General features: G+C 36.4%; 1 protein-coding gene across 7 annotated transcripts in view; it reads right to left on the reverse strand.

Annotated features, from left to right (window-relative positions):
• zgc:66433 (uncharacterized protein LOC321250 homolog) overlaps positions 1-24,415 on the reverse strand; it is a 49,739-nt gene that overhangs the window by 22,785 nt on the left and 2,539 nt on the right. For 3 of the 7 annotated variants that reach the window (XM_024283831.2, XM_024283830.2, XM_036213829.1), the window contains exon 2: positions 2,298-2,380. In XM_024283831.2, coding sequence (XP_024139599.2) covers positions 2,298-2,380 — 83 coding nt within the window. Of the gene's footprint in view, positions 1-2,297; positions 2,381-14,134; positions 14,521-22,986; positions 23,049-24,415 lie in introns of those variants that run through there. The other 4 variants (XM_024283834.2, XM_036213828.1, XM_024283833.2 and 1 more) reach the window with 4 other exon arrangements.

A 24,415-nucleotide genomic window follows, 5' to 3' on the forward strand; every position in this document is an offset into this window, starting at 1 on the left:
AAAAAAAAAAAAAAAATCTTCCAATCTTCCAGAAAAATGTTCTTCCTTTTTTTTAAGGAAGACATTCTAAAAATTTCTCTTTTTCCCCTTTTAACATATTTCTTCAGATTATTTGTCTTGCAAGAAAATTTTTCTCGGATCAAAAGGGGTTTCCTTTTTGTTCTTTTTTAAACTTTTGTAAGATTTAGCTTTTGCAGTGGATTTTTCATGCCCAAAACTCTGCTAGCTGTAAATGTTTTCACTCTTTACAGAGTTTTATTTTGCCAAGAGGCTTAAACATTTTTTTGCATGAAGCCTTAAAAGTTTGTGTACAGCCAAGTTTAGGGAAAACACCCCCCAAAGTGCCATTTATTGGGCTATTCTAGGCACAATTCACTATTAAAGTAAAGGTCTTTCCTCGCAGCGAGAACAAACAGAGAAAGGCCACTTCGTCAGTGGAAGGTCACTGCAGCTCTATCGTCATTGTGAAGCTGAAAATTCTTTTTTTTTTTTTTAGTTTTTCCCGTGACAAGAGGCTGCTGTGCAAGGATGTAAAGCCAAACGAGGAGAAGCTTGATCTTAGTGAACGTTCAGAGATAAAAAGATGCTGAGCTTTGAGGAGGACACGTGCGTTGGATGTAAAATGACTCTGATATTTATGTTTTTTTTTTTTAATTGGCAAAAAATGTCAGAAAAAAGATGTCAAATGACCAGCTATCACTATCTGTGATTCTAATGATTGACTGTATAAGACAACTGGACAGAGTGAGTGTGATGTCATCCATAGAGAATGCCTTACTTCTAAGCTCAATCGAAATGAAGTCAATTAAGTCGCCATTTTTATGATACGGACGTCGCCATGTTGGAACCAGACAATATCAGTGAGCACTGATTGGTCCAAGTCGTTGTTTCTATGGCAACCACTCTCACCAATCAAGCGTGAGATTATTGGAATTTCACACCCCTATTTGGAAGCAGAATCTGTCAAATGTTTCGAACGTCGGACGTGAGGCCACATTTTTTTTTTTTTGAGGCATCCGATTGGTCAGTTTATAACTTGATAAAATTGCACTACAGAAAAAAAATCGAATGGAAAAAAAAAATGGATTCTCAAGAACACGTTAAAGAATGCAGCACAGCATAAATAGAATGACTGAGTATTAGATGTTTATTTCTATATGGCTTCTTGGAGCTAGCGGTCACTTCCTGTTTGGAACGCCAAAGGGGAGTGGACTCGTCAGTCAATAGTTAACTGATTTTACACATCCAAAAATTGACCATCAAACTCTCTAGTGTGGTCATTCTATGCACAAACAGACATTACATTTCTAAAAACAAGGGGTTCAAATCTGTTCAAGAATGAAATAGTTTGCAGTTGGGATTTGGTTACTCATGTCAGAATAATTCTGGAAATTTACAGAAAAACTGCAAAAAGTAGTGGACTTCTTAAGGTTTTAGCAGCTTTTTTAATGTAAAAGTTAACTCGTTTGCACCTAATATTGATCTGAAATAAAATTTACACTTCTTATTTTTTCGTTTTTTGCAGCAAAACAAGTAAAGCAGACTTTAAGATATACAGAAAGGACCGACTACATTGTTATATATATCGATTTGTGGTTTGATTACAGATCACCTAGTGGTTGATTGTTGAACTGCAACCTGCTTCCCAAACTGGAATTTAGACGGAATAACCTCTCTAGGCTCTTTGACAATCATCTGAAATACTAAATATTTCCTAAATATGCAAATTTTAGATTTTCTAATTTGATCAGTTTTATCAATTTGGTTTGAGTTTAACTAAATCTAACCAGATACAAAATATATATCACATTTCAATAAATTAGCTATTGGCCAATATTTTGGTCTTTGTAGGTTCTTGCTTATTATATCAAAAAGCAACATTTATGCAAACATATTTATACTGATTTTCTGAAGGAAAAAGCAGAAAAACACATCTATTAAAAAAAACCCATAGTAGTAGTAAAGCACAGGGGTGTAAGCATTATGATTGGGTTTTTTGATTAAATCTACACAACAATATAAACTTTCATCAATTAGGATGTACATAAACAACAATCCCGTTACAATAAAAATGTAGATCTTGTTATGGTTAAACAAAAAAAAAAACTCAACAGAGTGAAGAAATGATGTGCAGAACAGGCCAATGACGCCTCTAGTATGATGCAACGCCTAATGCAAGTCGTGACTGGTAAATAATAAAGCAGTTCTAGGAGTTACCCAATCGTGCAACATACTCAAACATCCAACACTGACTTTTTGTTCCAGCTTTTCTTCAAAGAAGATGATAAAGTGCAAACCTGAGCTCTCTTCCCGAACCTCAGCTGGCTCCTGATTGGTCGTCTGGTCTGGAGATCCTGATGCCATGGCGACACTGTCACTGCTGGGAGACAGAAGAACAGATCAATCAGTCACTTTTTCTGTAGAGCACTTTTCATCAGCTTTCTACAACACACACATATATATATATAAAAATGGTTAAAACAATAAAAAGACAAAAAAAAAATAGAAGGAAACGCTGTAGCTAAAAGTTTTAAAAAATATTCAGCGTAGTAATAGTTATAGAATGTTTATTAACAAAAATCTGACAACTAAGCAGAATTTTAGCTTATGACGGTAGCAACATCATTTATGACGGCTGAAAAAGCTCCGAGATGGTTTATGAGTCTTTGGAAAAAAGACATTCAGCTGAATGAGCAAAAACAAAAAATAAAATAAAATAAAAATAAAAACCAGGCTTCACAACATTAGGAAAGCAGCTGGAGAGCCTCTTGTCATGTGTGTTTACAGTGAGGGGAGCATTATACAAACATGGAAAATTCCACAGGGTTTGTTTTCATGGCAAGAATGTTTCTTCGGTGTTACAACAACACAATAAAAATCCAATAAAGTACTATTATTTCACCAAAAACATAATCGAAACCTTTAATTTTTCCATCAGAAAACATACATCTGAGTCCCAATCCTCTAAAAATCACTACGTGGGATTCCTAAACAACATGGTACCAACTTATAATTTAGTAAAAGTTAAAAAAGTCGCATAAATTAGCCGTAAACACTCATTGTTGTCTTCGTTATGAGCTGACAGCTCTCGTCTGATCGTTTCCTGTCTGCTCCCACAGGAACTCACTATGGCCAAAAGTGAAACACACAAACACGAGGAGGCTTCACAACATCTCTAGGAAACACATTTAGATACGCAGACAGCAAAAACACATATTTATGTACCATGTCTGCTCTATGGAACAATAAAGAGCCTCACAAGAATGAGAAAACGCCCCACTGCTATACCACAGCATCCACCAAAAACACCATTATGACCCACTTGTTCTACACATTAAATCACTATTGTGTGACAAGGACCGACAAGTTTCGTCCTGTCTACAAGGTAACATTTATTATAAACTGATTATTTTACTTTTATAAATGGATATTTGAGTAAACTTGTGGATTGTAGATTGGTAAAAGTTTCAAGTTGACAGGAAAAAGGCTGCAAAAAGGAGTCGAGTACTTTTTGCAGCTTTTCTGCAAAGCTATTCTAAAATGAGTAATTATACCCAACACTGCAAACTATCTAATTCTCGCAAAGACTTAAAACTCCTTTTAAAGATGATTTCGATTTTTAAATAGTTTATTTCATTCAATTTAATCTTATCCTTGTTCCACACTCCTCAAGCTTTTTTCTACGGAAGAGGATCAGAGTCAAGGAGAAAAAAATGAAGAACCAGAAAATCTCAGAATTCTGAGAAAATAACCTAAAAATTGGGAGATTAAATTTAAAGTTTTAAGAAAAAAAAATTAATTTATAGTCTATTTGAAATTCTGAGATTAAAGTCAGAATTCAGGAAAAAAAATCTAAATTCTGAGAAAAAAAAAGTCACAACTCTGAGATTAGAACCAGAATTAAGAAAAACATATAAGAATTATGAGAAAAAAGTTAGAATTCTGGCATTAAGTTCAGAACTCTGAGATAAAAGTCTAAATTCAGAATTCTGAGAAAAAAAGTCAAAATTTATGGTCTATTCAATCCATATATTGAGCTAGAATTAAGAAAAAAAATGTAAGAATTCAGAGTAAAGTCAGAATTCTGAGAAAAGAAGTCCCACTTCTGAGATTAAAGCCAGAATATAAAAAAGGTAAGATTTCTGAGAATTCCGTCAGAATCCTGCCTTTAATCTCAGAATTCAAGCATTAAAATTCAGAAATTTGACATTAAAGTCAGAATTCTTTTAGGCCCTTCATATTTTTCTCCATGGTCCTAATCCTCTTTCATATTTTTCAAAATCAGCACATTTGAGAATTTTTTGTCACTTTTTTGGTTTAACTAGAATTTAGAAATGGGTAGATTTTTATTAAAATGAGTCAAAATGCTTCTGCCCTCTTACTCTTGACAATAGAAATCTCATTCTGTTCTAAAACAAGTTGTTTCCTCTTAGTAACATATGCTGTTTTTTGTCGCTGTAATCAAGATTAATTACAAATAGGTTCATAAAAAATACAAATAATTTGCTACTTTCTAATGACTTTCTTCTTTTCCTGTTTTTCGGTTACCTCTTTTAGCAAAACGACTTCAGAGACACTCGTTAATCAGGTGAAGAAGTCATCTGATTAGACTTGTAACTGAAGTAATGATTAATGGTGACTAACGGTTTCAGGTTTCCAGTAAGTGAAGGTGGCATAAATACAGCGAAAGTGAAAGAAAAAGAAAGTGAGACGAGCACAAGACAGCAGAAGGAAGGAGTCAGAGAAAGGTTGTGGGAAAGTGCAGCATGAAAGCAGAGAAGAGCGAGTTAAGACAAACAGAGGGACGTTGGGATGAGGGAGACCAAAGGGAACTAGGACTTACAGTAAACAGAGAGGCCTTCACGAGGACAGAGGAGCCTCTCACAATTACTTCTGGACTTTTCCAGTTGGCCACTATTCCATTTTGAGTCATGGATTTAAAAAAAAACGTCAAAAAATTTACATTTTTTATCTGTGTTTCCTTTAACTTAGAAGCTCGCTGAACTGAAACTCAATCACAATAATTGACTTGTAGGATTCATTTGAATTTCCAAATTCAACTCACTCGTCACTGGATTTGCATCAATGCAGGCATGGAAAGGCAGAGCTCCAGTTTTGTACACTACAGTATGAATACAGCCCAATGTGACAGAAGACTCATAAATTCACCTCAGAAAAAGAAATATTTGGGGAAAAAACTGCATGTAAGCTTTTTTTCATTAGTTCATTCCATGGGACTTTGATTATATCAAGATGTCGAAGGCCCCCTTATTAAAATGAATTGTATTTATTACACACATATTCCTAAATATAATGATCTGCGAGTCAGAAGACTGTTGCAACACCTCGCTGCAGATGAGAAGAAGCCAGTCGGCTGTTCAGAGTCGCATGGAGTTCATTGAAAAGCCCCGGGCTTCATCTTGAATCTTTTTCTTAAAAACAACAGAAAGTCAATTTATATAGTCCTCGTCGGGACTACGAACGTTAAACAAATGGAAAAGACGGTTTTGACAGCTTCTCTTTGAGCTTTATTTTGGGTGCAGAACAAAAACCAAACAGCATCAGTTTAAACTTTTACACAATGTTTTCTAACTTTTGTAACTTCTGGTATCAATTTTTCGAACACTTGCTTTTAGAAATCTGAATGTGAAGAAAATATAATTTAAACACCATTAAAGTTTGATAAAATCTTTACATTTTTTGATTGACATGGATTAAAATAGTATCTTGTAATTAGCAGTCTGGGATGATCTTTTGGTTTCAAATATCCACATTTATGTTCTTTGATAGATTGAAACTTCAGTAGTTTGAAGGTAACTGCCTGAGTTTCATAAAACAAATATTTTTCTGTTTATGTATTTATTTATTTTTAAACAAACATTTGTTTTTCATTGATTTATTCGTTTAGATTTTCTATTAAATCCTGTTTTTGTGCTAAAATCTTCTTCTGTGCTTTGAACCATTTCAGTTATTTTTTTTACAGCACATGCATTAAAAAGTTTGAAAGAATTATTCCAATTAAAACATCAGAAAAGCCAGTCATTTAACTCATTTCTGGAATAGATATCCGATAAAACTGTATCATCTGTCCATTTATGTTCCGTTTATCTGGGTCACGAGGCCCTACACTGTTACAATTGGATCAATTTACAAAAGCTCTGTAATTTGTTACATTTAAAATTATTAGTTTTCAATAGATTAAAATTTTGAGTAATAATTTTAAATGTAACAAACATTTCAGTTTTTACAGTGTACAGAGGAAGCTCCATGTCGATATCACGATATTCTTAAACTCCTGTGGCAGGCGCTATTTTTGGTAAAAATGTTATAATGTCCTTTTGGTACATTTGTTTTCTCCATAACTATAACTTCAAGCACACAAAATGCAATATTTTAGAAAATTATTCTCCATTAATTGTATTTTTCTTGGGCCATATCCAGATTACTAATCCCCCAGATTGATTTATGAGTTTTCTAGCTGCTATCTATTAACTCTCAATAGATGGTAATCCCACGACATTCATCTCAAAACTGCAGTGCAAACACTCAAGCTCATTATTAGCTTTGGACGTGTGTTTGTGCGACAGCCGCATTACATAATGAAGGATTCAAACCAGTGGGGGGTTTTCCTTTATTAGACGGCTGGAATAACCTCATTAAGCACTCGGCTTCTGTAATCAAGTGAAGCTAAATGTGAGCGGTTTTTGTCTGGTCCAGTGTAACACAAAGCAAATCCAGCAAACTAGCCTCAGAAATAATCCGGTTTGGAAAGAGGTGAAGCTGGGAAGTGTAGAAAGATAATGACGTCTAAAACAAAAGCTTTTCTAGTCCGAGTGACTCTAACCAGATTTTATCAGCAGGTCTCCTTCTTCTGACGTAAAACCGTCTGCTTCTGTAGTAATCCCCTTCATCGAGCCACAGACGATCTTCTACCTGTCAGCCCACGTCTGATACCTCTGAGCTCAGGAAATACTCTTTTAGTAAAATTAATAATTTCACCCCTCTGAGACTCTGCTCCACACAAACTGATGCCACCTTAACAGCCGAAAAACCTTTACTTTGAGGTTTCGTTCTTGAACCTCTGCTGCTGCAAATCCTGTAACGCTTTGTATCTTAGATGACACGACTAAAGCCCAGTAAACATCGGTCTTAAGGAAGCAGCACGGCCCTCAGCTGCTTTTGACAGTAGAAGCCAAACGAGAGGCGTTAATGCTGAACGAGCAAACACGCCCAAAAACACGGTTTTTAATGCATAGTCTGCAAAAACAAAATGAAAGACCGTATAAAGTTTAAAAACAGAAAGAGTAACCCTTTTTTTGAGTTAAATACAAACAGCGATAGACCAGAAAAGTCATAGAGGGTGGGAATGTGGGCTCTTTCGGTTGATTACTTATCTTAGTATTTTTATTTAAAACTGGGCTTCATCAGCAGCATGTTACAAGGCAATTGATTAAAAATGTCCAAAAATGAACTTCATGTAACAAAAGCCTATTTATGTCAAGCAGCAGTGGATGCAGTTTGTTAAAAATGCGGGTGGGAAAGGTTTTAGTTGTTTACACAACAGTTTTTTTATTAAAAAGAAAAGTTTTCACGTTTTATGAAGCAAATGTATTATTATTAGCTATTGTAAAGCAAAAACTAAAAGTACACAAATATGATCTTGGAATCAGGTAAATAATTAAGTTTTTCAAAATAAAGCTACCGGTTCTAATCTGTTTAATAGATGTTTACTGTCTCGGTTTTTCATCATGAAGCTCCACAAAGAGAAAAATGACCTTTTGACCTTATGTGAATGGATGTCATGCATACAGAAGATGACAGTATGACTATGTCGGCTTACTTTTCACCAATAATTTGAAATATGTAAGTAAGTAAGTAAAGATTTATTTCTATAACATCTTTTTCACATAAAAAACTCCCAAAGTGCTTCACAATAGTAAAAGAGAGCACAAAATGAAGCAGAATACACAAACAGGAAATAAGAACAAGCATCCCATTCATAGGGTAACATAAAACACAGTTTTAGTCGGAGAAAAAGACTGTTTAAAATCAGCCTTAAGACTCTGTTGAATAAATGTGTCACACTAAACACTAAAGGAGTCGATCTGTTGTGGTGACAAATATGTTTAGTGAAGTTTATGCTTAACCAAACCAGAAATCATCAGATTGTGGTTCAGCCTTTCACTGTACTGGAACCAAACTGATCCTTCACACTTTGGGGTCAAATGCCAGACAGAGTGCACACAATCAATTTAACATTAAGAGAATTTAATACTTTTGTCAGAGAAACAAATCTATTGATTTACAAATAAATCCCCAAAATACAAACATTGTATTCATTAGGTTTAGATAAGAAGAAACAGTTTAAAATTTTGCAGTCTATTCAGGTATATTTTTGTTGAAAGTCTCTCAAGAAGAGGCAATTCTCAGCTGCGATTCCTTTAAACTACAGTTTTATATTTCATCCTAAGCCTTGTGTGATGCCTTTCATGACTTAAGACCGGTCTGTATGCACGGATTTTTGTGGAATATCTCCACAGTTTTTGGGTTGTCCGGGCTTGTGGAGTTCCCTCGACCACCTTAAGAGACATCATGAATATGAAACCTACGATTGTTGTGCGTCTGGTAAGTGTTTCATAGTGTTCGTTAGTATAATGGAAGTTACACTCACAGACGGCACAGGTGATGCGGTCGTTCGGCGGCGTACTGGCTCTTTACTGACCGCGTGCTAATGCTGCACACATGGGTTGTACATATACAAGTGTCTTCTGATAGTCTAATTTGCATGCAGGAGCTCACATAAATTACACAAATAGCACTAGCGAGCTTCTAGTGCAGAGTACGTACGACACTCCTGCATCTAATCTACTTCCTTACGTATTGTATTAGTGTCATCCTCTGCATGCTCTTAGAAAAAGTTGTGTGTGAACTTCTTTTGGCTCAGCGGTCTACAACCTTGATATTTTCTGCAAGCCACCTGGATGTAGACATCAACAATCAAAAACTTTATTTGAACAGGTGACTCTCAACAGTTATGATTTTTCCCGTTATAAGCTTTAAAAACAGTTTTGATTTACATATCTAAACACTTTTGGGTTAGGCTAAGTTGTATTATTTCCCCTTCTGGACGATCTAGTCTCTATGTTTCGCCCACAGACAGCCCATATCTACCCACAAGGCCAGTTGTGACTAAGGCATTAGTTTAAAATGCAATACTTTTTTAAGAGGAAAGCAAGTACATCAAGCAATCTCCCTCCAGAGGTTAGTAAATGATCCTGATCCTGACGAATAACCTTGGTCTAAGTCTATAAGCAGGAACCAGATGCCATCATGTCACATGTATCTCTCCATGTTAATTCAATAAAGCTTTAATAGAGAGCAGGATGTTAAAAGATAATATCGAGGAAGGATAAACATCTTTTACTCTTCTATTCAGCTGCTTCTCCCTCGACTGTCTCCTCATTCGGAGCCAAAAGGCCATAAAAGGCTGCAAACTATACGAAGAATGTAGCCAGATAACGGAGCCTCACACCAACATTTATTTCTCACCCTCATTCCTTTTGACTCATTATCTCAGCGTTTGGTCTGTCTCTCCGTCTCTGATCCGGCTGCACAAACCTGACCGTGAACATGGCCTTTACAACCATGGTATTTCCTCTTGACCCATCCAACCGCCCCACGCCCAGAGATGATGGCCAAGAAGGGAATTATTCATTAAACTCCACTCCTGAACTCTGAAGAATGTGATTACAAGTTTCCCATGAAATCCAAAGTAAACAAGCTGATTTATGTGAGAATGGTTGAGAGGGAGCCGAGCAGCCCCAGGTGAACCTTTTCAGCTCTGATTAAAAAATGAGACCAGAAGAACTTCAGCTTTTACTTTGAAGTACCAGAATCTAAATCTTAGAGATGGTCACATCTCTAGCTGACGTTTAAAACTGCACATTTGAGGTAAGAAACCAGAACCAGCTTTTGGTAAGAAGTCTATAAAATTAATTAATCTTTTGATGAATCAAAATCATGTTTGATAGATGTGACTTATGGGATGTCATGTCTAGGAAACATGGTAACAAATGTGGATTAAAAAAACCAGAGTACCCGTCAAATGCTTATATATTTTGTATATCTGTTTTTTTCTCTTTAAGCTGCAAACCACCTTTAACATCTTTTACCTGCATTGATTCTGGAGCTGAGATAGAAATTTGGATCCACAATACTTGATTGTTAAGCTACACTCATCAAATGCATCTACAAAGAAAAGCGGCTTTCGACTGGTAAGAAAATCTTTAAGGCAGCTTTTCACCCACATGCAACACGTTACAAATATAAAGTGTTCCATTCTGGCGCAGAGGTGTTTTTCTCCATGGCAGAATAAGCAGATGTATTGTGTAAATGCTGAAGCTAACATAAACACTGGTCTAGAGATAGAGCTCCAATGTGAAAGTCTTACAGTTTGACAAATCTGAACACTTTTGTTGATATCCTTTAATAAAGCATTTACCCTCTTTTGATACATTTTTGGCTAATCTTGAACACTAAATAATTTATTTACATTAAAGAGTTTTAAAAAAGAGGCCACAACTATAAAAACCTGGTGGAATTTTCACTTCAGACTACTGATTTTTGGTAATTTTCACTTACTGTAGATGATTTTGTCTGCAGCCAGGTCTTCTTGGAACAGTGTGGCTCAACTGGCTGCCTGAGTGGTCTACGACGATGACATTTCATAGAGGCCACTTGCATTTTCTGTACATTTTGTCATTTTTTTGGCTGCAGACGTCCCTTAAACACCTGTAAGGGCAGTTGTGACTAGGACCTTACACACATTGAACAGTAACATTGGCCATTATTAAAACCTGATACTCAATATTTACACCGTTAGTTTATTTTTGTGAAGACAAATGCAACTTTATTATAAACATTTCTATATATAGCAGTAAAAGCTAAATGATATCGGGAAAACTACCTGGAAGTAATTTTCCATATTCCCTGAAGTCATAACAGTTTTCTTTTAAATAATTTGATAAAATAAAAAAAAATCCCTTTTATTTAGGTGGCTTTTACTCTATAGTCACAAATACTACTGCCACCGTGCGATGGGGAGACATCAGCAGAATCTTCAAGATTTCATGCCGCCACTCGATTTTTGAAAAATCATTGGCGTGATCGTGTGGTTGGTGGCACTTGATAGGAATATCTGCCGTCCAGAGACATTTACACATCGTCCAGTCAGAGCTGCTGCTGGCTGGAAGCCCACGACCCGATTTCGTAACGTTACGTCTGTAGCTGGACTGCCACCTCAAAATCTGCCCGGGTGGCCCATGTCTGATGTCAACTTTTGGAAAAAATTTTAACTTTTTCTAAAAACCTCTGCAGCCATCTGCTGCTTAACGCCTTATGAACACTACTGCAAAGCATAAATGAAAGGCATAAAGCTTTTTTTCTATCATTTATCTGCAATATTATCGGTTCCTTACATGGACCGATTGTGTGTCTGAAGTCAAAGTAAAGGTTTCCTGCTGCAGTGAAAGTCATAGGTCTAAGATGAGCAAGAAAGGAGTTCAGTCCAGCATTAATCTGGACCGTAATCTAGAAAAACATCCAGTTTGCAGAGTAAATCCCTATGATTTAGGATCATTATTTTTTTATTGAGCATTTATATCTTTAAGTATTTTTTTTTAATTGAATGGAGTCTTTCAAAGTGAAAATTTGACGACATTGTAAGAAAATACACTCATGTAAGTCTACCATCCCTATGATGGGAAAGTGAACCTCACCTTTATTTAGCAAAACGTTTTGATAGAATTTGTTGTATTTTATTAAAGTTTTTAAACCAAACCAGACCTTTATCAAGGTATTCAACACAGATTGCTCCACTTGAAATTTGAGGACGCTATGATCAACTAAATGAGTCACGGTAACTTAATCCTAAAGCTGCAAACAAGCCCAAATCCTGCCCCAGCCACCTGACTTAGTCTTATGCAGAAATGTTTGGATTAAGTCAAAACGTTCCAGTTTGGTCTCAACTCTTCAGCTCTAGTTTTAAGTTAAATCAAATCCTTCAATTTTCCAGATTTAAAGTTTACTTTAACACGCCCAAATATAGCTGTACGTTTCCTTTCCTTAGCATGACAGGGTTTAGCTTCAGGGGGAACCTGCTTCAACATCTTTTCCCAGAAGGTTTTGCAACTTTCTTTAAAGTTTCTTAATGCAAAAGCATCATCCTGACTGACGGATGTTGAAATCTAAAAGGTAAAAAAGATGAGTCATTGATGATGTCATTTCCTCTAAGTGTTGTGTAAACACCAAAGGGCAAAAGCTTTTCTTTCCATTGTTTTAGTGGCTTTTTTATTATTTATTTCAATCACTTCCATTGAAAACTGAACAACTTTACACAGAAATAAATGTATATATTTTTAAATCATTGCGTCAAAGGACATTTGGTCTTTTTGTTTATAGAAATGGGAAAAATCTTTTGTTCTACGATATTTATCATGCTCCACCTACTGCAAGGACAAGGGGTTATGTAGGTAAATATGAATGAAATTTAAGAATTTACAACATAAAGTTAAATCTCCTAAAGTTTTAAAACTTATGTTGGCTCCTAGCTAAAAGTTCTTCTCATCTTCCAGCTCTCCTCCTCCCCACATTCCCTCCTTCGTCTCTGGATCTCTGAAGGGGGCCAGCACTCTTAGCAACAAACCTTACATGGAGAGGACTGACCAAACACCTCCATCAGTCACTCCGGACACTCTACATTCATTTCCAGCTGCATCACCGTTCCCCCTGAACAAACCCAATCTGCTCTAGTTACATAACCGCTCTCGGAGCAGAATCACTCCAACTGGACGGAGAGAACATTTAAGAACGGAAGGTTCAAGGATTAAATATTTACAACAAAAAGAGTAGAGCTGCTGGTCACCTGCAGCCTCACTTAAGTTTGCAGAAACTAAAATAAAAATGACAACATCCATCGAGGAAATGCTCCATAGTTTACCCAAAGCTTATTCTTTTATATATTCTAACATGTCAGAAACAAGTTAAAAATATCACCCAAACATTCTGACACCATTGAACTTCTTTGGTTTGAAGAAAAATTTAGCAAAACTGTAAAAATAATCATTGATTTTTAGAGTAACTCACAGTGCAGAGTACATAACCATCTTGATTTATTTTTTAAAGTTTATTTTTCACTGTCAAGACGCTATTAGCTATTAAAATCATAAATTCAAGTGTGATCTGAATAGCAAATAGAGTTTCCTGCACAATAAAAAAACAAGCATTGGTTAAATCTAGACTTTTCCTATTTTTATTTTAGTTTATAGATGCAGACAGAAATCCTGCACAGAAAAGCTAAAAACCTGAAGTCAGAATAAATGCTCCCACAACAATCGTGTGGATTGATTAGTCGGCAACCAAAACAAAGTTGCAGCTCAAACACCAAGAAACTTCTTCTTATTATCAGCGACTCTCTCCCTCTGCCTACAGCGTTTCTGAGGCTCATCTCCACTCTGAAGGCTTTTAAACTTGTTTGTCAGCTCGACTAAAAGCAGGTTTAGTACACGGTTGAGGGATTAAAGGAAAATCATTGTTACCAAAGGCAGATCTATGGTGTAAAAACTTAAAAAAGCAGCGTGTGAGAGAAAAAGATATTTCACTGCAAGGAAAAAAACCCAAAAGCCTTCATTATGCCAACCCTCCTGCGGTCCAAACACACTGCCAAACCCTGAGTCCTAAATTTAGGGCTTCTTCCATCATTAAGAGCAGAAACAAGCACCCAGGTTTAAGTGAGGGAAGAGCCCAACTCAATCTGCACGGATATTCAGAGGGAATTTGAGCAGCATGACTTGACTGTGAGCCAGGGAAACTGGCAGGAAGGTTTCAATCTGTCACCAAAAGCACGAAGGAATTTTTAATTTTTACTCCCAGAAAACAATCAATCTGTTTCTTGAATCATCCACTACTAACTGAAAGCCACTTTTCTCTTGAGTTCCAGCTGCAGATTGGATCAGTGTGACCACAAGAATCAGTTAGCGGTCTATAGTTTCTGCTGCTTATAAAAAAAGCCCTGAATAACCTCTTCAAAAAAACCCTTTCCACACAATGAGAATTTACAGTAAATGTGGACACTCACCCTCGGCCCTTAAAGCATCCATACATCCCAGCCATGACTCAACGATGAGGAGAGAGCGTGACCTTAACCCCTTAAGTCTCACGGATTGGGATTTTCTTTATATTTCTTTTCAAAACGCAAGAATTTATGCAGATCTCCTCCTTTTCTCGAGTTAAACCATCTTGTAAAAGTTCCTCCACCAAAAGTGCATGTAGAAGACTCTTCTCACAACTCAGGGGAAGAGAAAAACACTTAAATATTTAAGTTGTAAATCCTTCTCGTATGGATCCAGAGTTTGTTACAAAAAGCAAGTAAAAGTTTGTTTTTTTCTCCAATAAAAATCCTGCTATAAAGGTCAGTAAAAAGAGTAAACTGCCTCCGCCGCTCGCCTCACGCCTCTCCTCCCAGCCAGCTCGACTGAACAGCGGAGGGACAGAGGAGGAAAGATAAAGAGGGAGGAGTAAGGGAGGGAAGAGACATGTGTGAACAAGATACTCTCCTCTCATGACCTTATGAATTTCTCCTTCCTTCTGTTGAGAATTGCCAAATCCAACACTTCAACAGTCTGAGTCTTGAAGCTGGGATTCATTTAAGTCACAACAGACTTCATACCTTTTCTCAGGAGTTTATGGTTTCACACTGAGCTGTTTGGTCCACATTCATTCATTTTCTAAGATCATTAATTAAAACAGTAAAAAAGCAAGAAAAATATGCAAGTAAAAGTACCCTTGGGCAAGTATTTTACTGTAAAGTTTCTCACATAGAACACCAAGCTGTAAGAAAATGCAAGCATTTTTCATTTAAAAGCAGAACTTGAAGTTCAAGTTTCTCTAGAGGTCTGAATCCTGAAGAAACTTGAGCCAAAAAGACCCAAAACTATTTCTTCATAAGAAAATTGAACATATGTGACGGTTCGAAAAATATGAAAAAGTTATTGAGAGTGTGTGTGGAGGCCAAAACTTTTACACATTTTTGTTTTTGCCTTTATATACGTCTGTCCATATGAGTGGGCTCTCTGATAGAGGTGTGTTTTGGCAAAAGTCTAGGGATACAATACATATCGCGATACTTGTCTCACAATTCAATGTATATCGTAATATATTCCAAGATTGTACAATGTTTCACCATTTTTTTTAGTATGACTTAGAAAAAAATTACTTGAATATCAATACACCTTTCACCTTGATAAAATTAATTTAATATAATTAATTTCCCCACCCAGTGGGATTAATAAAGTATCTCGAATCTTGAAATGATAAAATGTATTTTATTTAATGATCACAACTCTAAGTACTGCAGCCGTATCACATATAAAAGTTGCTTCTACTCAGAAATGTATTTTACTTTTCATTTGGTAAATTAAGAAAAATAATCTCAAAGGGAACAGTTTGTATTGACTTCAGTATAATGAATGTGCCTTAACCTATACTGTTCTACAAGTATGATTGAGGAAATAAAGTTTAGTTTATTTTCAACATTACTAAATGTTGGAAGCGAGATCTTGCTGATTTTTTCTTCGTAGATCTTCTCACAGAGTCTCAGTGCGGTGTGCTGCCTACTCGCGGTTTAGGGTAGGGGTCAGCAACCTTTAACAGTAAAAGAGCCATTTGGGCTCATTTTCTACCAATCAAAACCTAGAACCCGCCATGACCTTCTTTTTTTTAATAATATATAATTAAGTCATTTTTTGGCACAAACTCAAAAAATATATATAAAAAGAAACTAGCATCTCTCAAAATGTGATTTTCTTATTATTATTGCTTTCTTTTACATTAGACAGAAGCTCAAATAAATTATTTTCAAAATAAAAATGCTCTGTGCCAAACAGGATCATCTCAGTGCAGGTCTGGACAGCTAGTAACCAATATTGTTCAGCATAAGATAATATATGCATTTAACTCATAAAAGATAAAACTTTTTATCAAAGTTTTGCTTTGCATATAAAATCTGTACACGTCTTAAGCTCAACAGGGATGTAAAAACCAACATAATTTATCATCTATGTGCACCTCAGCCATCAATTTATAAATGTAATTAATCTAAATTAAATAAATGCTAATTAAGTAATCCCTACTTTGAAAAAAAATGCTATTTTATTTTACTCTTATTATTTTTTTTTTTCTTTTTCCCCTTTTGTCCTCAGCAGTCTTATACTGCCGAGTTTTGTTATTTTAGTTTGGGGTTGGACCTTGGTAGTCTTAGCTTGCTGGCTTTGTTTATTTGTTTTTTTTTTTCATCTTTTTTCTTCTGACTCCTACTGTCGACATGACTGGGTCAGCACTCTCTTTGACTTATTTTACGTTTGGCCAAAGAGCCACCATGGAGAGATAAAAGAGATGTGGATCTGGAGCCGCAGGTTGCAGACCTCTGGTTTAAGGGGAAAACAAAATTAAGACGAGGGAATACGTTTACTCTTAAATAATTAGTTAAATCATCTTGTCATTTCAAATCAATACAAGTATCGCCAAATGAAATATCGCGATATATTGCTGAATCAAAGTACAAACCTGTAAGAAATATCAGTAAAAAAATTAGAATTCACATTTTTTTGTATGCATGCTGCAGAGGAACAGGCCATAGCAAACACTTAGGCAACATCTATGAGTAAGTAAAGGTGAAGTCAGTGAGACGCAAGCATGGCAAACACATTTTTTGGTCATTTTCCAACACCCCCCAGAAACCTGCACACTGTGCAAGGGGCCTGTTAGAGCTGTTCAAGTGATAAGTATGTCCTTGCCTACAGCCAGGCTATTTCAAATGATGAAATTAGAGTGTAGTTTGAGATGCAACCGATCTTCAATGGACTCAACCCCAAAACCTGCAGCATCAATATGGATGAACCCAACTCAGCTGCATCAGCTAAGGCCTCTGTTGTCCAACAAAGTTACTTTTTCTTCCACTCTTGCCTGGTTTTCTGCAAGTTCCACCTATTGCTCTGCTTAGTTGGCTTCTTCCATATTCCCCGACGATGACTCGTTTTACTTGGACAAACATCAAGCTTTAGGTGAACCTGCAGCCGATGCTTTCCGATTCCCGTTGCCAGATTCCAAGAGGATACTGGAGGGGACAGAAACAAGTCCACTCTCTCCTGAGTCACTTCACAGGCAGGATGTTGGTAAACTACCCCTTAAATCTAACGGTTAGATTCAATATCCAACCTCATTTAACATAAGCATCTACAGAAATTCTGAAGCACAAACTTTAGTTTAAAAAAAAAAAAAAGTAGAATCGATAGACTAAAGGATTTTATGAAACACACAGAGGAAGTGCATAGTAATACATGCTTTTACTTTCTCACAGTGCCATCTCAACAAATCAATGTACTGCACTTAGTGATCCCAGCAAGCTTTTACTTTCACATTTGACTTTGGACTTCAGTTCTGGGGGAAACGGTTGAACGTTTTTGATCTAATCATAATCATGCACATTGCATTACTGTCATCAAAACCTATAATTAGCCCGGATTTCAGTCCAACACCGTTTTAAATGTCAAAAACATTTCAAAAAAACAACTAAAGCACTAGCAGAGTCTCAGCAGGGATCGAAAGTCTCAGCCTGTCACAGTTAATCAGCTTTAGCGGGGAGCTTAACGACCTGCAGCCACTACAGCTTGAAGCGCGTACCGAGTGACGGCGAGCTGACTTAAGCGTCGATCTGGAGGCTCCCTGCTGCGAGATCTCCTCTGACTCACACAATTAGAAATGTCCCCAGTAAGACCATTACGAAGTAGAACCTCCCTCATCACCCCAGACAAGGTCAATCGCAAAAAGCTCCGACTGTCGGAGGGTTGAAGTCTAAATATTTACTCTATGCAGGAAACTCTTGTTCTGGTGATTACTCCCCTCACTGGGTTGTGTTGATGATTCGTTTATAAAGCTCAAACTATAGTATTGGAGCATTACAACTAGAAGCTGCTTTATTTCTTAAAAACTTTTTTTTAACTTATCTAGTTTCCAGACTTTAGTGTCATGAAATGCAGTGGCTTTGTGAAGCTCATGTATAATATATTTTGTTATAATTTAATGTATATGAGAACTGGACCAAGTAAATACGACAGCATCCATTGAAAATGACTTGCGTCTGGCTCCAGACGCTACCATATTGGAACCAGAAATTGACAGTAAGAGATGATTAATCTGAATCAGTGTTGTCATGGCAACCTTTCACCAACCAGCGAGTACTTCCTGTTTGGACATGAAATGGGAGGAGCCACTCAGTCCAGCTCTCATATACAGTCGACAGCTTATACACATGAACATATAATATGTATTATTTACGAATCTTCTGTCCTAATTACAATTTGTAAATGTTTGCAATAAAACACAATTTAAAAGTTAAAACTAAATTAAGTTGTTTTTTTTAAGGGGGAGGACAACCTAATAACTGCTAATTAGTGCAATGAAACGTCTGCGATACATAATATCGAGTCTTATAAAGATCCACTCCAATGAAAATTGTTTTTAACATTTTCTTGTAGCAGTTTTCTCATGATGGAGGACATATTTAAAATAATTTAAGATCAAAACTGCATTTCTGAGTATTTCTTTACTCAAATCGTGTTGGATCAGATGAAACTAGGCGGTTTGAAAAAGCTCGAGTTTATGACGGGTTCCTGCCAAAATCTCCCTTCCAGACTCCAATTCTGATCCATCCACTTGCAGACAAAAAAAGTCTTCATTTTCCTCATCAGATCTGCCATCTGGCTCAAAACTCTTCGGCTGCATAGCTCAGATACAGCTCGTTATCTTTTTGTTACGCTAATATTAGCGTGTGCTAGTCTGAGTCTGTAAGCTAGCGGGAGAGAGCGTCAACAAAGAAATGCTGGGATATCAACTTAGGGTTCCTTCTGCTCCAACCCAGAGGCACATTTTTAATGAACTCCTACTGCTCTGCAGAAAATATGTCTTAAAAAACAACAAAAAGTGGATCATCATAATTTTAAATGAGAAAATTTCACAATAACTAACAACATATTTAGAGTGGGACATTAAAGGATGAGCTGAGCTATTTTCATCTTTACAGAACTGTTGTATTTCAGTCACATTTTCACCTTTTTAATGTCATGTCACAGCATCTCGATCAAACTCTAGTCAGGACTTTGACGAGACCACTCCAGAGTCTCAATTTAGTTATTTTAAATGGGGTATTTTTCTTACACAGTGCTTTTCTACCTCGCTTTCAGATCTAAAGAGGTTTACAATCACAGTTCCATTCATTTACCAAGTATACTACATCAGCAGAACTCCAGGATCCATTTACCAAGGCAAATAGCCCCACACCATTACACTACTACCACCGTGTTTGCACGTTGATGCAACATCACCACAGTTCAGAATGACAGGAAGGGAATTTTGTCCAATTTTGTGGACTTATTTGTCAGATAGCTGCCCCCCCGTTATTTGTTAGGGTTTGCCATAGACATGAGACTTTTTGATGAACGGGTTCTCACCAGTTCATAAACAAATAAACTAAGCTGTTAAATGTCAGAGACACTCTGTGAAACCTAAGAAGTGAATTTTGTTAAATAAACAATGAAATGGAAAGAAAACAAATCCTTCATGCATCAAAAACCAGAAAAAGTAGTTCACATGAAATTTGTGCACCGGGTAAAATTTCTCAATCCCAACATGTCCGGACTGAATACTGTCTGTGTGAAGTGGCAGCCATACAAGTCAGCGTGTGTCAGTGTAAACAAAGAGTCCGTCTGAATCCGTTCCAGAGCTCAGCAGCTCCATTTCAGCAGCATAATATACAAACACAGTCAATGAGATCAGTTGTGGCACGCTGGGATTGAGAAATGTGTTCTCGCTTACGCACCAACAGACGTCCATCACATGACGCACCAACCCTGAAGACGGACCCTCTCGGGCCGAAGCGGAGCCCATGAGAGAAATTCCAGTTCTAATCTGTGAGTTCATCAGCGCCTCCACCAATAGAGGCTGTTTGACTTTGCTGCATTACCAGGAACTGCTCCTGGGATTTCCCATCCTGAAAAGGTCTCATTCTTGTTGTAAAGCAGGAATTTCAGGAACTCTGGTCCCAATTGTTCAATTTTATCAGGCAATATTGAAAATATAACTCAATAAACATCTCAGAAACACTGATAGGAAATAACTTCCGTTTAATTGGGTCAATTGTAAATCATAAAAAGTCATTTTCTTAGAACAGACTGAGCACAGGTGCCCACTCACTTTTGCACAAAGACATTATTCATATGTATCCAGGAACAGCACAAGCTTGACATACATTTGTTTACATATGAGCTGATCTGTACCTGTATTGTGTACCTGTTTAGATAAATGTGTGACGGTTTCCAGAGCCACCAGGTATGTTTAAAGTGCGTGGATGAGCGTCTATGCTGATTGTTGATTTTTGATTAGGGCTACAAATGATTATTTTAATCGTCAACTGATCACTGATTATTTTTTCTGATTAATCGTCTAATCGGATCAAGCGTAAACCGGATGTAAAACACACATCTTAAGCATCATTAGCTTTAAATTTGAAGTGTTGAAGCTATATGCTAACTAGCAACATTAGAAAGTGCAAACCGCAGTTTAGAGAATTAAAAAAATATTAGTCATGACAAATCGACTATTTTTTTAAATATATTTTTGATAAACATCGACATTAGAGAGTAATGCCGATAAACCACAAGCATCTTGTAGCCTCAGCTGCTATTCTTTATCTTTATTTTTCATCCTCTTTTTTGTACCTTTATCCTTCATCTGGTACAACAAGAAATTCATGCAAATATTTTTAATATAAATAAAGTTTAGCTTCAAATACACGAATGATAAGGTAACAGATACACATTAAAAATAATGATCTAGTACTAGATCATTATTTATCTTAACATGTATATGTTGAAAACCACCTATATGAACAAAATTATGTTGGTATAAAAATGAACAGGAAGTAAAACATTGTTCAGGCCAGACTGACAGTTTTTCTTCCTGTTGTGCTTGCTTTTTTGAAGACAGGTCAATTACATTTGACTAAAGGTGAACCACAGTGTGCACTAAACAACATGTGATAACCGTCTTTATTCACGGCACTGCAAACAAAGTAGGAGCACATTTATGTGACACACTTTTTCTTTTTTAGCACAAAGAACAAAACGGGCCAAACATGCCAGGTTTGACTTCTTTTGGTGCTTAAAATAAAAAGTACAAGTAAGAGAAAAGTATTTATTTCCTGTTTAAAGACATTTTCATTAAGTTTTAAATGCCAAATTAATAATAAGTGTCGAGATTGTAACTATTTAGTTAATACAGGGTGTCCCATAAATCTCCACACATAAAACACGTATGATCCCCAAAAAAAAATTTATTTTTCTTATGGACATCCTGTAGAAGTGGACGAGTCTGTTAAATATTTTATGTATCAATTTGAATGCACATCAAATCACATAAGAGAGAAAGATACTTTATTTTGTTCAAATACAGAAGGGGCTTATACAATTATACACCTCCGGTGACCAAGGTTTGATAACCCCCTATTGTAAATGTCAAATCTGTCCAACACAAGAGGTCTACATCTATCGTTTGTTCAGCTACTGGATAGAACAAGTTGGGTGGAAAAAAAAAACTGCAGATTGCAGCTTAAAGTGATGCCGACCTGTAGCTTATCACCAACTAAATGCTAACTGACATAAAGCTGTATGTTAGCATTACCCTGATAATTTCAAAAGTCAAGAATGCACATTCGTGGATGTTTAGCCCATGATGTTCACACTGAAGAAGCAGGGAGGGGCTTCTTTTATTTTATTTTTATATAGTTGATACAGGGTTGGTGCAAAATGTCAAATCGGTGCAAATCTTACAAATTTTGCTCCAGAGACTTATTAATTTCTCCCCCATGAACATATGTGAATTAAAGGAGAAGCCTTGCATGTATGAGTACCAAAGCCCCAACAACGCCTGCGCGTTTTGCACACGGAGCGCGAAAACTGACTTCAAAAATGTGTATAGCTGTGTGTGAATTCAATAAAACAGAACGTAAAAGCCCGAAATGCAAATGTACACTCATTTACAGACTTTTCATTGAAGTGGTCGCTTGAACGTCTATTCCCGAAGATGTTGAGATCTTCCTACCACAGATTTATGTGGGAGCAATACCAAAGAATTATCCAAAAAGCTTTACAGACAACAACCAGCATACGTATAACAAACTAATAAATATTCAAGACAAAAAAAAAAATATGTTTTTATCATTTGTGAATCAAATATGCTTTTCTTAGATAACTACTACTTCAAAAGTTCTTCAACTTTACAATCACAGAGCCCCATTACCTCCCAAGGACAGATGAAGAATATACAGCAGATGACATTTGTGGAAAGGTGTTGGAATTCCTCATTCCTCAAGTCAAAACAGAACCAGGAACATGACACAAACGGATCCAGTCTCCTTTAAAAATGTGCAGGAAAACCCCCGGATACACGTGTTTATTCGTGTTCCAGTCATATGACTTTCTGTTTGCATGTCCAGCAGGAATGCGAATGAGTTTTCCTTCGAGGAAAAAAAAAAAAAAGGAAATATGTTGGTATTTCCTGGAATGACCCCAAGTCTGGACCTTCTCCTGTGAGAGGGATTCAGAAGTTCAAGCTGGAATCCAGTTCATTTAACGGACTTCTATCCTATAAATCTGCTTTCCGGGAAATTGTTGATCAATTTGTTCAATCAAGCGATTTAAAAATGTTCTGTCAAACACCCCAAAACTTCCTTTTTGAAGCCTTCTGTGTGAAATATAAGACTGAAAATTGGATTTTTACATATATTTGAAAACAGCTGTTTTTTCACTAAAATCAATCATTTAACAACACCAAAAAAGAACAATGGATAAATCTAACTTATAGTTAATCGTCTCTTACCAAAGTTGAACCTTTAAAGCCCAGACCTCTTCCTCTCTTCTCTCCATCCCCTCTCCCCATCACTTCTTGCCGTTTGAGCTCCCCTCGCTCCCTCCTGCAGTGTGACTCCTCCTTCTAAGTTTTGTGGTTATTCTACGTTTCCTATTCTCTCTGGTGCCGCTCATTCGGGTCGGTCCAGATCTCTGCGCCAAGGAAGAGGAGGGGATTCGCTCTGCTGCTGCGCCACGAATTCCACCTCACATCTGGAACCAATTTTTTTTTTTCCCCTCCCACCAATCCTTTCTGTTGCTGTAATGTAAATAGCTCTGTAATCAAACTCCAGCAAAGCCTGACGTGCTGGGTGGTGTGTGTGCGCTTACGCTTTTATGTGCATTTAAGAGATCTTACGCAGAACTATCTGAGATTTTATTCTTGTTTTCTTCATTTCAGGTCCCAGCTGAGCTTTATGGGACTATAAAAACAATCACTTTTCTCCTTGTTAACATGTTCGCACACTTGTTTGTTTAATGCAGAAGCAACGGGAGGCCAATAGGAATCGACGTGAGGAGGTTTACTGCTCCGTGAAAAGGTCCATGAATTTTCCTCAATGTGATGGGGATGGAAGAGCACAAAAGAATAAAAAATAAAAGACGCCCTTCATCAGTTAGAACCTCATTCATTAAGCCAAAAATGTCATCTTCAGACTGTCTGGACTCTAGAAAAGAAAAAAAAAAGAAGAAGAAACCCCACCTCGTGTTAAAATCCCAGCGAAAACATCTGCTCCAAAGGTGGAGACGGAGCCCACACAGCAGGAAGATGAAAACATGCTCCTCCAGAACCAGAGTTTACAGGTCACAGATGAGTTTTTTACGGCTTTTTTTAAAAGCATGATAGTAGTTCTAAACATTTTAAGTCATTAAAGACCCTTTAAAGTCCCTTTTTAAATATTTTTCAGAAATTGGGTCGATTGCATGTTTATCTTAAATGCAGTTTTACAAATTATTTCACATTGCAACAGAGAAAAACTTCAAAACTAAACATCCATTTGAGAAAAAACAAGTTTTTTTTTTTTAAATCAGAGTTTGTGATTCCAAAACAAAATTAAAAGGACTTCTTGAGCCTAAAAAGGAGCTGGTTTTAAAGATTTACAGCACAAACTTGCCCACTTCAGCCTGAGGATCATAATTACTTTTATGATGTGTTAATGCCTACTTATGCTAGTCTGGATACGGTCATTCATGTCACCTAATAAGAAGATTTTTTAGTGCTTTTTTTCCCAAAAAGAAATCTTATTCTAGTTATTTAAAAAATATATATATATATATATATATATATATATATATATATATATTATTTATCTGTCAGTAAAAATCTTGATAAATTTTATAAGGGATATTTTTGTCCTGATTCTATTTCAATATTAGCGTCGGATACATTTGTTTTTCAGATA

This window comes from Oryzias melastigma, linkage group LG10 (genome assembly GCF_002922805.2).
Source record: "Oryzias melastigma strain HK-1 linkage group LG10, ASM292280v2, whole genome shotgun sequence".
NCBI lineage: Eukaryota > Metazoa > Chordata > Actinopteri > Beloniformes > Adrianichthyidae > Oryzias > Oryzias melastigma.